Source organism: Podarcis cretensis, assembly GCF_951804945.1.
Source record: "Podarcis cretensis genome assembly, chromosome: 8".
In the NCBI taxonomy this organism is placed as follows: domain Eukaryota; kingdom Metazoa; phylum Chordata; class Lepidosauria; order Squamata; family Lacertidae; genus Podarcis; species Podarcis cretensis.
The window spans coordinates 81,918,725-81,934,448 of NC_137177.1; the positions used below are offsets into that span (position 1 = coordinate 81,918,725).

Below are 15,724 nucleotides of genomic sequence, written 5' to 3' on the forward strand. Positions count from 1 at the left end.
TTTGGGGTTCAGCACCATTTATTTAAGAAAGAAAGAAAAAGAACAAATGGGGGGCGGCAGGCAGGGGAAGCAAAAGGCAGGAACAAGTTCTGGAGCGACACAAGCGTCATGGTGCCTCCCAGGCAGTATAATTCTGGTTCTGGAAGGAAGCAGGCAAGGCAGAGTGAACACTGGCGGCAAAGGCTCACACAGGGCAAGCCAGAGCCAGCCACACCATTAAGGGAATGTGGGAGGCTGGCTGGAGCACAATCCTGTGAGGCCCAAGCTCAAAAGATAAGCCCTCTAGTGCCTGCTTGGCACAAGCACTGTCTACAGGGGCAACACCCAGGGCTGTCTGAAGAGGGAAGGAAAGGCAGTATAGTTAGCTGAAGATCAGCTCCAAAGTCTGCCCTCTTCAGTGTCTCGGGGCTGAGAGGAGAAGGCAGCAATCAAAACCCCCTTTCCCCAGCTGCAATGGGCTCCTTCTGCCTCTCATCCCCCAGCAAAGCATCTTGCCGTCCTCCTGGGAACGCTGGACGGGACACTCCTGCCCTCCGGTGCTTGTGGCACAGGGAGGCTGGCAGGAGCTGCTGTGTGGGGTGCCCACTGCAGCTCTCCTGCACACGTTGCAACACTCTTGCCCCCACCCCTGCCCCCTGAAAGGGGGCAGCCTGGTCCTCTGAAATGCTGATGAGAGACCTGCCTGCCTGCTTCCCAGGCAGCAGATGAGGCTGCAACAGCTCCTTACCTGGCCCTGCCAGGCCCCGGGGTGTCTGCAGCTCTGGGGGACTGTACACTGCAAAAGAAGGTGTGGATCTATGGGAGACCCCACGCAGACTAATAAGGCACTGATGGCTTGGGAGGGGCAAATCCCATTTCTGCCCTGCGGCGCTTAAGGCATGGGAACCATTGCCCGCTTTTTGGTGTTGGGCTCTCGGCTGCTTTCCGCGCCAGCCAGAGCACAGGGGGACTCCGTATGGCTTTGCATGTGTCACTGAGGACCAGGTGGAGAGGGCGCACTGAGGCGCCGCAGCCGTTCCTGGCTGGAACTCGTTCCAGCACTTCTTGGGCGGGCGCCATTGCCACTAAAAAGAGAACCAGCGAGGCATTCATGGTGAGTTCCAGCACCTCTTTTTCTAGAAAAATAACACTGACCACAGCCTAGCCTGGATGTGTGAGGGGTGGGAGCAAACTTGATTGTGCCAGGCAGGCAGTGCCACGTGGGGCACCGCGACAAAACGCAGGAAGCTCAAACTTGTCCTAGTTGAAAAGCTTGGCTCATGCTGGAGGACGAGGGCAAAGGACCTCCCTCCTTCCTCGGTGCTCCTGCGAATCCTGCCCTGGCTGGAGTGCTGGATGCTGCTACGGAGTTGGGTGTGGGGCACCACGATACAGAGACCCACCCACCTCACAAGCAAGACAGGAGGGGAAGGGCAAGACAGGACAGTATCTTTGGTCACAACCTGCCTGGCCCAGCCCAGCCCAGCAGCAGAAGCAAGAGAAGCCACGAGGTCACCCCGCTGCCCACCCCTCGGCCTCAGAGCAGCCTCTTCAGGGCAAGGCGGCACGTTGAGCCCTGTCTGAGATGCTCATCCCTGGAAAACCTTGGGCACAGCTCTGTCCAAGCGCCTCTCACAAATGCCGCTCTCCAGTCCTTTAAGTCCAGTCCACCGTGCCCTCTCTCTGTCCTTCCACGTTGAGGGCTGGGGAAGGTGGAGGGACGACGACAGGCCCTGCGTGGCCCCCATCGGTCTGTCACTTCTACAAAAAAAACCCCTCACAAAGAAACTCCCTCCCACGTCTCCTCACCCCACCCCCATTTTCTTTTGGTAGCAGCAAAGCACCATTTGTGAGTGTGTGTGTGTTTCTCTTTTTTAAAAAAATTCATAATAATAATAATAATAAAATAATAATAATAATAATAGATGTCTCTCAATTGGCCTGATGACAAAAAAAAATAAAACAGCGAAGAGTGTGGTTAAGAGGCAAGCCCGGCCTATGAGGAGCACTCCTGGATGTTGAGACCGGCCTCCGAGTGATGGTGCAGGTCAATGGGCTGCTGAGGCTGCTGGCCGGGCCGGTCGTTGATCAGCACCACGTTCTTGATGCAGCCCGTGATCCCTGAGATGTACTTTCCCGCGGTCAGGGTTTGGATGTCAGGTGCTCCGCCTGCGCAGGGGGAAAGGAAGAGCCGTCCGTCAGCAAGTGGGTTCCCTTTAGGGGAGAGGCTGTTGTCCTCTTTCTCCTCCTCAAGTCACTGGGACCACAGCCTCCATCCTAAGATTTTGATTTTCAGCATCATCACCGATGCTGCCTCATTTGGGCCCTGGGATTTAATTGCACAGCATCCTTCAGAGAGGCGTGTAGACTTTTCAAGGTTCTCCTATTGCTATCCATTCGTTCAAATCTCGGGCCCACAAGTCACTTGTTACTCTCGCCACCATGTGGACCACATTTTTAAAATGAAATTAATGCAAGATGGTTTCTATGTTTTCTTAAGGGAAAATGTAGAAACACGATTAGGGAAATACATTAAAACGCTTTTGTTGTGTTTCTCCTGGGTTGTTTTTTTTGTAGGTGTTCTTTTAAAAAAATATTTATACTTTTCAGATTTATGTATTTCACTGATTTTACAATCATTTTAACATTTCAAAACTAGACTTCCTACCCCCTGTTTCTGCAGTTCCTTAAATTTATTTTTAATATCTTCTGCATATCCAAATTACTATATTGGCCTGAATATAAGCCTCACTTTTCCCCCCAAATTCCGACCATGGAAAAGTTAAAGTGTGGCTTAAATTCGCGACCTTACAAAAATTGGCTTTTACAAAAAGGCTGCTGAAACAGACATATGGTAAAACGGAACAGGCGTGAGTGCCTGCCGAATTTTAATGGAGCGGCCTATATTTGGGTATTGTCTTTTTTTCTTTCCCCTCCTTGAATTTTAAAGGTGTGGTTTATATTTGGGTGCGGCTTATATTTGGGCCAATACGGTAACTTAATTTGCACATTTATTTATCTTCTTTAAATATATACTCTTATGCAGGTTATTACAATAATCCTGCCAATGTTCTTATCTGTTTACAATTTATCTATAAATATTCAATAAACCATTTGTAGGAGGTGCTCCTGAAGAAGCATTGCTTAGCAAATCGATAATGTCCACCCAGGAACATCCTATCAGGAGGGGTGGCTCTGAGAGTGCTCTGAAAGTGACAAGACATTGACATGGTCCAGACTGAAGTGTAAAGCTTTGAGGGTGAGGGTCCTTTGACCGTCCTTCCAAAATTCAGGAGGGTTAATGCCACAAAGATGTCGTGCGGCACCTGTGAATTTTACACCATTTGCATGGAAAGGCTCTAGAAGTCAGGCAGCAACCAGTGTGGCAATCAATGTTGAAAGGAAACATGAAAAGCGATGCCCTCCTGCATGGATGGCACATCATGTTCTGTTGCCTTCGGCGAAATGGGAAGCTGCTTCCGCTCTGCGACCCCCTGACCTGCAAAGTGGTGGTGCCGACAGTGGATTCCAGCAAGATCTTGTGAGATCTTGCCAGAAGCTGCTGCCACGGCCATCACCACTCAGTAGAGCATGAGAGTCACGAGTTCGAGTCCTACTTTGAGGAAAAAGGGTCCTGTATTGTATGGAGTTGGACTAGATCAGCCTTTCTCAACCTGTGGGTCCCCAGATGTTGTTGAACGACAACTCCCATCACCCCTAGCTAGCAAGGCCAGAGCTCAGGGATGATGAGAGTTGTAGTCCAACAACATTTGGGGACCCACAGGTTGAGAACCGCTGGACTAGATGTTCCTTGTGGTCCCTTCCAACTCTACAATTCTATGATTCTCTGGCCTGTTCCCACCTCATACCTCTACCCCTAACAGAAGAAGAAGAAAACCTACTCAGTTGATGAGGACTGCCGAAAACTCAATGAAAAGGGGAAGTGTGAATCCCTCATTAGCCCATACACCCAAAGTGCCCTGAAAGTGGTCCAGCTTTGTTGAGACGAAGGCGCTTACCTATGTAAATTCTACCTTTGGTATTCACCATGACGTTCTTGCCAGGAGATTCCCCAGCTACCATCTCCTCGCCGTCGACTTGAAGGAAGCCTCTTTTCCCTTCCCTGGAGGAGGAACAGGAGAGTGTGTCAGAAGGACTAAGGTGTTTTTGAGTAAGGTTGGTTGGATTGGAGAGGATGAGCATGGATAAGGAAGTGCTTGTCGTCTGCACGTAGGAACAGAACTGGAAATGTGGTCCAAGGATATTCCACAGGGGAAACCTCACACGGATCAAAATAATAATAATAATAAAAAATTTTATTTATACCCTGCCCTCCCCTGCCAGAGCCGGACTCAGGGCAGCTAACACCAGTAAAATTACAATAAAAACATAATGGGGGGGGGGGACACACACAATTTAAAATACAGGTTAAAACTACAATTTATAATGCAGCCTCATTTTAAAAGTAGCTCATGGATCAAAACCATAAGGGGAGGGAAAACATAAGGATCAGATCAAACCAAAGGCCGGGCAGAACAGCTCTGTCTTGCAGGCCCTGCGGAAAGATGTCAAGTCCCGCAGGGCCCTAGTCTCTTGTGAGCGTTCCACCAAGTCGGGGCCAGTACTGAAAAGGCCCTGGGCCCTAGTTGAGACCTATCTAACCACCTTGCGACCTGGGACCTCCAAAGTGTTGTCATTTGTGGACCTTAAGATCCTCCGCAGGGCATACCAGGAGAGGCGGTCCCATAGGTATGTGGGTCCTAGGCTGCATAGGGCTTTAAAGGTCAAAACCAGCACCTTAAACCTGACCCTGTATTCCACCAGGAGCCAGTGCAGTTGGTAAAGCACTGGATGAATGTGATCCCGTGGAAAGGACCCCGTAAGGAGCCTCACCGCAGCATCCTGCACCCGCTGGAGTTTCTGGGTCAGCTTCAAGGGCTGGGACAGCATCCCCAGCCCAAGAAGCACACAAATTGCTCCTCAACCCGCCTTGTTCAGGAAACAGGGCCTATGCCTTTCTCCACCCCGTAACGCTTGGGCTTGTCAAACTAGTGGTGTCCCAAGCCACATCTCTCCACACTCGTCTCACCGGATGGCTGTCACTCTATGCCATTCTCCATCATCAACTGGGTCTTCGGACAGGATGTTCACTTCTCCGCTTCCTAGCTGGTAACTGCAGGAAACACACGGTCAGTGTCAGAGAAGAAGAAGAAGAGTCTGGATTTTATATCCCGCTTTATCACTACCCGAAGGAGTCTCAAAGCGGCTAACATTCTCCTTTCCCTTCCTCCCCCACAACAAACACTCTGTGAGGTGAGTGGGGCTGAGAGACTTCAGAGAAGTGTGACTGGCCCAAGGTCACCCAGCAGCTGCATGTGGAGGAGCGGAGATGCGAACCTGGTTCCCCAGATTACGAGTCCACTGTTCTTAACCACTACACCACACTGGCCGCCCCGGAGCCCCAACGCAGAGCGGCCAATAGCGTGAGCTCTTCCCTCACCTGAACACCAGGTGCCCGTCCTTCAGTCCGAGGCTGATGAAGTCCTTTGCTTTGGCGCTCTCTCCTTCCTCCTGTGACAGAAACCAAACGTTGTTTCTCACCTTCTCCTTTCCTTAGGAGATGGCACCCCTAGGCATCAGTGGGGGGTCATCCCATAGAGGAAGAGAAGCCCATGAACTGCTAAGGAACTGGCATCACTTCAGGTCCCACGTTTTACTTGCTCCACCTTTGTAAGAAATCCCGTCTTTGAGTGTGGCAGCACCGACATTTTTGCAACCCCCTGCCTACTGACATCGGTTGGGTGCCTTCACTGTACTCTATTTGGCGCCTGCTAAAAACATTTTTTTAAAGGCAACTGCTTATCCAGACGTGTAGAAATGTTGACAGGCGTTTTTAGCTTATGATTGATTTTAGTTAGTTTTAAAAATAAGAGCAATTCAACAGTGGAACAGTCCCTTGGTAGGTGGCAGACTCTCCTTCATCAGAGGTTTTTAAACAGATGTTGGATGGCCATCTTTCGGGGATTCCCGAGCTGTGATTCCTGTCTTGTAGGGGGTCAGGCTAGATGACCCCTTGGGATCCTTTACAACTCTACAATTCTATGATGATGATGATGATGATGATGATGATGATGATGATAAGTCTCTGCGCTGCATAGAGATGGGGTCTTATAATCACAGATTCATAGAATTGTGAAGTAGGAAGGTACCCCGAGAGTCATCTAATTCAACCCCCCTGCGATGCAGGAATCTGGACCACCTCCTGCTGGGACAGAATGCTCTCACCCCCATGGGGGCCAGTCTCCTGCCTACTACTACTACTACTAATTTATTTATACCTTGCCCATCTGGCTGAGTTTCCCCAGCCACTCTGGGCAGCTCCCAACAAATTATTAAAAACACAATAAAACATCAAACATTAAAAACTTCCCTAAACAGTGCTGCCTTCAGATTTCTTCTGAAAGTCAGATACTTGTTTATTTCCTTGACATCTGATGGGAGGGTGTTCCACAGGGCAGGTGCCACTACCAAGAAGGCCCTCTGCCTGGTTCCCTGTAACCTCACTTCTCACAGGGAGGGAACTGCCAGAAGGGCCTCGGAGCTGGACCTCAGTGTCCGGGCTGAACGATGGGGGTGGAGACGCTCCTTCAGGTATACTGGGCTGAGGCCTTTTAGGGCTTTCAAGGTCAGCACCAACACTAGCTCCCGCGTCACTTTCCTGCAAACCTCCCTGCTACCTTTGCCAAGCTAATTCTGATCAGTGGTGGAGCTTTACCCGGCGCTTTCGCAGGCCTGTCCAGCACAAATTCTTCCATTCAACCAGCACATCTGCGCTTGGGTTAGTCAGCCCCTGCCCCCCGTGCTTCATTCTCTCTGACCCCCTCTAGTCGTGCATTTTGGCCTTCCCTTCACCATGCCACAAAAACCAAGCCAGTAAATACCTCGTTAGCAGCATGCGGCTCAAGGCCCACCTCCCTGGTTGCCTGGGAAGAGAGAGAGAAAAAGAGGAGCACAAGCCACACTGGGGGGGGGTGCAAAGCAGGCAGCTGAACACAGCATGCCTGGAAAGGGGGGGGGGAAGAAGCGGCAGAGGTGAACAGCAACAGCATTCATGCAACGGGGCAGGGTGTGCGCATGAGACATGCTGGTGCTGGGAGAAAGCAGCCTTCCTCAAAAGAAGCACATCATGCACAGGCAACAGCAGAGGAGCCTGCGGGGTCTCGCAGCAACTTGCATGCCGTCAAAGCAGCAGGTGGGTTACTCCCGTCAAATCTTTTTAGTCTGGATGTTATAGACATCCAGACTAAAAATATAGCCTTCCCTCCCCAGTGCTGCAAACCTCTCTCTGCCACGTTGCAGATCAAGCAGATTTTTTTTTTTTATAAAAAAAAGGTAAAGGACCCCTGGACGGTTAAGTCCAGTCAAAGGTGCCTATGGGGTTGCGGCGCTCATCTTGCTTTTCAGGCCGAGGGAGCCTGCATTTGTCCACAGACAGCGTTCTGGGTCATGCAGACAGTATGACTAAACCCCTTCTGGCGCAACAGGACACCATGATGGAAACCAGAGCGCACAGAAACTCTGTTTGCCTTCCCACCGCAGTGGTACCTATTTATCTAATTGCGCCAGTGTGCTTTCAAACCGCTAGGTTGGCTGGAGCTGGGACAGAGCAACAGGAGCTCACCCGTCGTGGGGATTTAAACCGCCGACCTTCTGATCGGCAAGCCCAAGAGGCTCAGTGGTTTAGACCACAGCGCCACCCGCGTCCCAGGTGAAGCAGAGGCTGTCCCCACCCTCCTGCAGATCTTTGCAGCACCAATGATCAAGATGGCACTGGCTTGTGAGGCCTGGCACAAAGACAGCACTTTATTTACTTGTGATCAGTGAAGAGGCCTCACCAACACTTTGGCGTCACGGGCTGCTGGCATTTTCATCCCCCTGCTCAGTTTTGCCAGGATCCAACTGCCCCCTCGCCCTCCACCCTCATCAAAAGCTTTACATCTCCTGTTTCCACCTCCAGCCTCTGTGAGAGGCAGAGAGAAGGCCCCAGGTAAGGATCCCCTCCCCAAAAACCAGTCTGAAACCCTGGAGGGTCCACAGCCAGCCATTGTAGGCTGACGGACCCCTGCTCTGTCGCATTCACTCACCACGCCCTGCCAGAGGAGAAGCCCATTTGCTGAGTTGGTGCGCACTTCCAGCTCGATCGTCTCCGGTGAGTCCGGGAGGCTGTAACCAAGAGGGGAAAAAAGAGACCAAGAGATGAGAGACTGCGCACATTTCTGCTGTGTTAGCTAGTTTCCCCACAGCCATCTGGTTGGTCACTGGGAGAACAGAACGCTGGATGAGATGGCCCTTCGGTCCAATCCAGCAGGGCTCTCCTTAGGGACACCCGTTGTAATAGCAGAACCTCCTTGCCCAGGAGCAGTCTACCTCTGAATACCGGGTGATGGCGAACTTTTAAGTTGAATTACTGAAATAAATGAACTTTTCCACGATATTCTAATTTTCCAAGTTTCACCTGTAAACCCATACGGTAAAAGTGCCTCCCCTGAACTCCCTTCTGCACTGGCCCTGACCTGTTCCCTCCACCGTAAATGGAGCTTGGCAGTGTTCTCCCACTGCCACTCGAGGCTGGTTGGTCGCCGTTCGTGGGGAAGCGTCCACCGTAATGGCATCAGAGATAACTCACCTCCTGGGGAAAGCGTGGCGACCCAGGGCCACATAGCCGCCATCATGGAAATAGGCACCGTACTGTCCGGGAGCATCTGGTAAATGGGGGGGAAAGGAGAATTAGTCTCAGCACCTACTTCAGGGACTCCAGCACAGACCGAGGCAACGGGAGGGAGGGGAGGGAGAAGCTGAACTGCTGGGTGCTATTGGCCCAGAGATGGAAAGAAGATAAAAGTCCCGACCAGAGAAGAATGGCAGATTAAGTTTGCAGAAATGGCAAAAATGACCAGAAGAATCAGTAACCGGGAAGACCAAAATTTCAATAAGGAATGGGGAAAATGTATAATTTATCTTAAAAACCATTGTAAGCGGTTAAAACTGTTAGCAGGACTGGAAGAACCCTCGTAGTTTAATGGTGAATTTTGGATATAATGGAGACGTAAAAGATTTGGATTATTATAAAAGATGCAGGAGGAAAGGACCAGTGCTTCCCCCCCCTAAAAATAAATAAATAGGGGTACTCTTGTTTTCCTACTCATATTGAAATACTGCCCCTCAATGAGGCCAAACTGAGATTCGCAAAATGTTTAGGGGTATGCGTCCCCCCAGGGGGGGAAAAAGCACTGGAAAGGACTAAGGATAGGACCTACAAAGGGGAGGAGGGAAGTCCAGGAGATTCCTTGGAATCTTGTTTTTATGTTATATATTCATTGGATATGTGATTGCAAAACTTTGATCTGAAAACCAAACAAACAAATTTAAAAAGGAAAAAAAGAGAAGCTGAACTGGTTTTCTGGAAGTGTCAAATGGCTTTGGATCATCAAAGCATCTTCTGCCCGGATGACATGGTTATCTGAAGTGGCTTCACTACAAGAGATATCCTCCTTAGCTCCCAGTCAGGACTTTGTCTGCAAAGAAGCATCTTCACCCCAGAAGAAGCAGAAGCAGGAGGCGCAAAGAGAGGGTCTGGGACGTACCATTTCCTCCGCTGCCCTCGGGAGTCCACTCGGTATTTGACTGGTGCTGCGATGCATCTGCGTGGCAGAGAAACAGGCACTCGCTTTACACAGCAGAAGACAACTTTCTTCCAGGGTGACAGCGGTGGAGGAGACAGTTTGCCTCTGCAGCTCCACGCTCTTGCCAGCCATCATCCTCAGACTTACCATGTTCACAGTATAATCCCAGGAAGCCAGGAGGGCAGACACAAGCTGTGTCTTTGCAGATGCCCCCGTTGAGGCAGGGCTGCTGGAGCTGGCACTGGACCTCAGACAGCTCGCAGCGTTCCCCTGAAGAGAGCGAGAGAGAAACACACCGTCGTAAAGAGCATGGAGAGGGAGAGATGGGCGAGGGCGGACTTGCATGATGCGCAAGGCTAAGGGCTTATCCACACTTATCTTTAGCCCCACTCTTTCCAAGCAACAGGTTTGCACTTTAAAGCTCCATGTCTGAGCGCCTTTTGTTTCTTTCTTTTTTGCTCCAGAGCTTTTCCTGCGAAAACTCACTCTTTAAAGCTGATCTGGAGCAAACAGCTACCTTCGTTCTCAAACTTAATCTGTTCCAGAAATCCGTTCCAAAACCATAGCGTTCCAAAAGCATGGTGCGCTTTTCCACAGAAAGTAATGCAAAATGGATTCATCCGTTCCAGACTTTTAAAAACAACAACCCCTAAAACAGCTATTTAACATGAATTTTACTATGTAACGAGACCATGGATCCATAAAATGAAAGCAATAAACAATGTACTGCAGTCACACAATCAATCAATCAATCAATCAATCAATCAATCAGTAGCTGAACTGGGTTCCACACAGTCACAAAAACAAAACAAAAGAGCTGCAAAAAGAAAAACACAAAATAAATAGCAAAAACAGACTGACCTCAGCGTAACACTCAAAACGGAAGCGCGGCACTCAAATTAGAAGCATAACACTCAAAACGGAGCACGTTCGGCTTCCGAAAAATGTTCAAACCGGAACACACACTTCCGGGTTTGCAGTGTTTGGGTTCCAAGTTGCTCGAGTACCAAGGTGTTTGAGAACCAAGGTACCACTGTATTTGGCTTTTCATGGATTGCACTTGGCTCCGAATCAGCTTTAAAGAGCGGGTTTTTGCAGGGAAAGCTCCAGGGCAATAAAGAGAGGGCTAAAACAGAGCTTTTAAGTGTGGACCTCTTGCTGGGAAGCACGGAGAAAAAGGTATGTGTGGGGGAAACCTCAGGAAGCTCTGGAAAAACCGCAAGAGACTTTTTACTGGCCGTCATGCCCTCCTGCATCCCTCTGTGGCGCTCTCACCTTTGTAACCATCCAGACACAAGCACTGGAACTCGTACTCGCCGGTCAGCAAGCATTTGCCACCGTGCAGGCAGGGCCTGCGGTCGCAAGGGGAGCTGTCAAAGCACTGCGAGATGCTGCGGCTCTCCAGGAAGCTGTACGAAATGTCCACCTTCTTCCCGTTGATCGAGACCTGGTAGTGGGAAGACGCAAACAGCTTCAGCTTCCAGTCAGAGCGCATGGATCTTGCTGGCCAGCCCCTTCCCTTCCTCCTGCCCCCTTCTCTTCCAAGGAGGAAGTGTGGACTGTCCACCACAAAGCAGGGAGGGGGAACCGGCAGCTCCTCTCCCCACTGCCGTCGTGCCCCCCAGTTGCTCACCTCCCCGATGCACCCGTAGAAGTGGCTGGAGACGTTGGCAGCCGCCGGCAGCCTAACGGCGTCGTCGACGCCCCCCAGGTACATGGAAGTGCGGAGGTTCAGGCCCTGGCTTTTGCCCGGCGAGGACCTCTTGACGGGCCGCTCATCGTTCACCTGCAGAGTGCCGTCTTTGTTCAGCCGCTCGGCCGTGATCCTGTGCCACTGTTCCAGCTCTAGGGGCTTTGCGCTCCGAAGGACGGCCGTTCCTAAAAGAGGGCCGGGAACATGAGTTTGGATTCTGGAGTGGGGGAAGATTCTCCCCGCAACAATTGGCCCATCTGATGTACCCTCAAAGTTAAGAACGTATCGTACTTTTCCGTGTATAAGACGAGGTTTTTTCCTGAGAAAATAATGTGAAATATTGGGGCTTGTCTTATTCATGGATAGTGCAGTGTTTGGACGGGGGATTGGTTTCTGCCGCAAGCAGCGAATTTGTTGGTGGTCGTGGCAAGGGCTGCTGTTGATTTGCTGGTGCTGCGGCAATTGGGCAGGTGATTGGCGGTAGCTGTTGGTTAGCGGGCAGGTGACTGATGTGTTTTATGATGCGCACGATTGTCATGGTCGGTCTGGCGGGTGAGTGATTTTTGGCAACCCCCCCCCCCAAAAAAAAAAGATCAGCAACTCTGGGCAATCTCCCCCCCATTTACTTAATTTAGAGACCCCAGGGAAAAATACGGCAAGTGTCTGGGACTGGTCTGTGGAAGAGGGCTGGGAAATGACCCCTCCTTCCCCTATGCCTCTTTCGGAAAAGGAGGGGGAGTGGGAAGAATTGCCCCCCCCCCAATAGTTGCAAGAAGAAACTGAGACAGGACTAATTTACGACAGGACAGAAAACTACCAAGTTTCGAGGTACAGTGGTACCTCAGGTTACAAATACCTCGGTTTACAAACACTTCAGGTTACAGACTGTGCTAATCCAAAAGTAGTACCTCACGTCAAGAACTTTACCTCAGGATGAGAACAGAAATTGCACAGTGGTGGCATCATGGCGGCCCCATTAGCTAAAGTGGTACCTCCAGTTAAGAACGATTTAGGTTCGTAACCAGAGGTACCACTGTAATGAGAGGAGGAGTAGGGGTTGGAGAATAGATAGCGGACACATCCTTAGAGAGCCTGGGAACCCCCCTTTTTTTTACTATTACCAGTTATCATCATTATTTTATTATCCGCCCTATGCCCTAAGGCCTCAGGGCAAATTTAAAACAATACTAAAAAAAAGTTTAAAACAAATTAACAGCCATAAAAATAAGCTGGGTCCTCAAAACATACACCTTGAGGGTCAAAAACAGGCTGGCGTCATCAGCATTTGCTGGAAGCTGCACAATGAAGGTGCCAGGAGGGAGTTCCCACTGCTCAGGGGCTGCTGCAGAGAAGGCCCTGTCCTGTACCACCACCACCCCTTGAGCCTCTGAGGACGACCACCAAGAGGGCAGATCCCAGCACCCGAGAGGTGCTGCTGGGAAAGAGGCGGTATCTGTTGTTAGCAACAGGGAGCGGATTCATTACCTGAGCCCAGTTCGTAGCGGAACTCTAAGTGCCCGTTGACCATGCTGAGCGAGACAAAATCTGCCACGGGGGAGCCATCCCCGCTGCTGAAGAGGATGAGGCCATCGGGGGACAGCGGCTTGATCTCGAGGTCCATGCGCAGCTCGTAGTGGATGTTGGTGAGGGGAGGGTAGGAGATGAAGGCGTCGCCCCCGTGGAAATAGGGCACGGTTACCGTGGTGCCTGCAGCAAAGAGGAGGGCGGTGGGGTCAGCCTGGGACTTTGCTCAGGCTTTGCCCTGGCCACTGGGGGGTGGGGGCCCAGCGTGTCTTCCTTACTCACCGTCCATGCACTTCTCTCCGTATTTCCCAAGGAGGCAGCGGCAAGTGTAGCCTTGCCCAGTGGCTCGGTTAACACAGGTGGCGTCGGGACCGCAGGCCTCTGTGAGGGAAGGGAGGGTCATTTGGTAAGACTCTGGGCGGCAGTGTCAGGGACTGGGCAGAGAAGGAATAGAGGAGGCTGCCTCAAATCCTGACCCTTTCAGGGAGGAGGAAGAGGAAGACAGTATGGATTTACAACGGGGGGTTGATGGGTGGTCGCAGCTCAGAGGAAGATGAGGGGGAAAGCTGGGAAATCATGGGAGAGACGGAACAACACCCGGCTGACACGTTTTCATTAGAAAGCATTCCAGACCCTCCATCTCCCAGAACGCGGCGAGCCTTAAAAGTAGGGGAGCAAAGAGCTCAAAGACAGAGGGCACGTAGCAGCACCCATAGAAGAGGTGATGACGACGACAATGAGGAAGCTGTTGGAGGGATGGGCAGGTGGAGATTCACTCGGGACAACACCAGTATCCAAGAGGCTGGGTTCTATAGCCTCTTTCTGTAAAGTTTGAAATGAAAAAGGATGGTAAGAAATTTCCCCTTGTCTTTATACTTTCCTGGGCAACCAGCTGGGAGCTGTGGACAGCATCTTGACAGGCAGAGGGCTAGGAGTCAGGGTTCCTTGTCTGCGCCCTGAACTTAGGAAGCTGCCTTATACAGAGTCAGGCCACTGGTCCTTCGATGTCAGCATCCATAGTATGTCCATGTCAGAATAGGGTGGGAGGTGCAAATCTGCAGGACCCACCCCCGGAATCAAACCCCAAATCTAGCTGAGTATTGTCCATTAATTATTGTTAATATCTGCCCATACCGCCATAAAGTGGATAGGGTTAGGGGTTAACCTAACCCTAATGTACATCATTAATGATAAATTAAGGTAAAGGTAAAGGTACCCCTGCCCATACGGGCCAGTCTTGACAGACTCTGGGGTTGTGCGCCCATCTCACTTAAGAGGCCAGGGGCCAGCGCTGTCCGGAGACACTTCCGGGTCACGTGGCCAGCGTGACATCGCTGCTCTGGCGAGCCAGAGCCGCACACGGAACGCCGTTTACCTTCCCGCTGGTAAGCGGTCCCTATTTATCTACTTGCACCCGGAGGTGCTTTCGAACTGCTAGGTTGGCAGGCGCTGGGACCGAGCAGCGGGAGCGCACCCCGCCGCAGGGATTCGAACCGCCGACCTTTCGATCGGCAAGTCCTAGGTGCTGAGGCTTTAACCCACAGCGCCACCTGCGTCCCAACCAATGATAAATTAGCACATGCTATTAAGGTAAGACGGGGAATATGCAGGAAGAATGATTTTGAGGAGATACGGAAGGTGTGTAGAATTTGTACTGTTAAAATGGAAATGGAATATCGCAAGAGATGTTGAAATTTTGGGAGTTTGGGGAGTTATGATGGAATGGTCTCGGGGGTGGGGTGCACATTTTTATTCTTATTTATTTTTTATTATTACTTTGACAAAATAAAAAATAAAATTATAAAAAGTACATCATTAAAACAGTTAAAAACCAATTCCCGAATAAATAAAAGTGTCAGCATTGCTTGGCAGTGGCTCTCCAAGGATTCAGCCCTACCAGGAGATAATGCTGAGGACCGAACCTTGGGCCTTCTGCATGCCAAGCAAATGATGTGCCCCTGAACCACAGCTCTTCCTCCTAAAGGATGCCCAGTCTTCTCCTTGCCAAGTGATGTGCCACATGGAAACAGGGGCAGCCGCATCTTACCTGGATGGCAGCGTAGGGCCTGGGGGTGTTCGCAGTTGCTTCCAGCAAATCCCTGTGGGCACTCGCACACATAGCTGCTGCTCTCTGAGTCCCTGCAGACGCCTCCATTCTGCCAAGGGGAGGGAAGGGAAAATCTGGTGGACTGGCAGCCGAGACCACATAACACCAGTCCTGAAAGACCTTCATTGGCTCCCAGTACGTTTCCAAGCACAATTCAAAGAGTCGGTGCTGACCTTGAAAGCCCGGACCAGTATACCTGAAGGAGTGTCTCCACCCCCATTGTTCAGCCCAGACACTGAGGTCCAGCTCCGAGGGTCTTTTGGCACTTCCCTCCCTGCGAGAAGTGAGGTTGCAGGGAACCAGGAAGAGGGCCTTCTCGGTAGTGGCACCCGCCCTGTGGAACACCCTCCCATCGGATGTCAAGGAAATAAACAACTATCTGACTTTTAGAAGACATCTGAAGGCAGCTCTGGTTAGGGAAGTTTTTAATGTTTGATGTTTTATCGTGTTTTTAATGTTCTGTTGGGAGCCGCCCAGAGTGGCTGGGGAAACCCAGCCAGATGGGCGGGGTAGAAAGAAAGAGAGAAAGAAAGAAAGAAAGAAAGAAAGAAAGAAAGAAAGAAAGGAAGGAAGGAAGGAAGAAAGGAAGGTTTGAATTTGATATCCCGCTTTATCACTACGAGAAGGAGTCTCAAAGTGGCTAACAATCTCCTTTCCCCGCCTCCCCCACAACAAACACTCCATAATTATTCCAATCACCTGCCATGTCCAACCAGGGCTGGCCAAGGGGAAGGCAGC

The 15,724-nt window shown here is 50.8% G+C and overlaps 1 protein-coding gene across 15 annotated transcripts in view; it reads right to left on the reverse strand.

Moving 5' to 3' along the window:
- The window catches only part of HSPG2 (heparan sulfate proteoglycan 2), a 240,738-nt gene continuing 225,014 nt past the window's right edge, over positions 1 to 15,724 (reverse strand). For 10 of the 15 annotated variants that reach the window (XM_079986614.1, XM_079986613.1, XM_079986622.1 and 7 more), the window contains 14 exons: positions 14,927 to 15,035; positions 13,162 to 13,260; positions 12,841 to 13,062; positions 11,296 to 11,540; positions 10,938 to 11,109; positions 9,810 to 9,932; positions 9,624 to 9,680; positions 8,666 to 8,741; positions 8,124 to 8,202; positions 6,921 to 6,962; positions 5,480 to 5,550; positions 5,069 to 5,152; positions 3,999 to 4,102; positions 1 to 2,148 (listed from right to left, as the gene is read on the reverse strand). In XM_079986614.1, coding sequence (XP_079842740.1) covers positions 1,976 to 2,148; positions 3,999 to 4,102; positions 5,069 to 5,152; positions 5,480 to 5,550; positions 6,921 to 6,962; positions 8,124 to 8,202; positions 8,666 to 8,741; positions 9,624 to 9,680; positions 9,810 to 9,932; positions 10,938 to 11,109; positions 11,296 to 11,540; positions 12,841 to 13,062; positions 13,162 to 13,260; positions 14,927 to 15,035 — 1,656 coding nt within the window. In that variant the 3' untranslated portion in view covers positions 1 to 1,975. The remainder of the gene's footprint in view (positions 2,149 to 3,998; positions 4,103 to 5,068; positions 5,153 to 5,479; positions 5,551 to 6,920; positions 6,963 to 8,123; positions 8,203 to 8,665; positions 8,742 to 9,623; positions 9,681 to 9,809; positions 9,933 to 10,937; positions 11,110 to 11,295; positions 11,541 to 12,840; positions 13,063 to 13,161; positions 13,261 to 14,926; positions 15,036 to 15,724) is intronic. The other 5 variants (XM_079986616.1, XM_079986615.1, XM_079986618.1 and 2 more) reach the window with 1 other exon arrangement.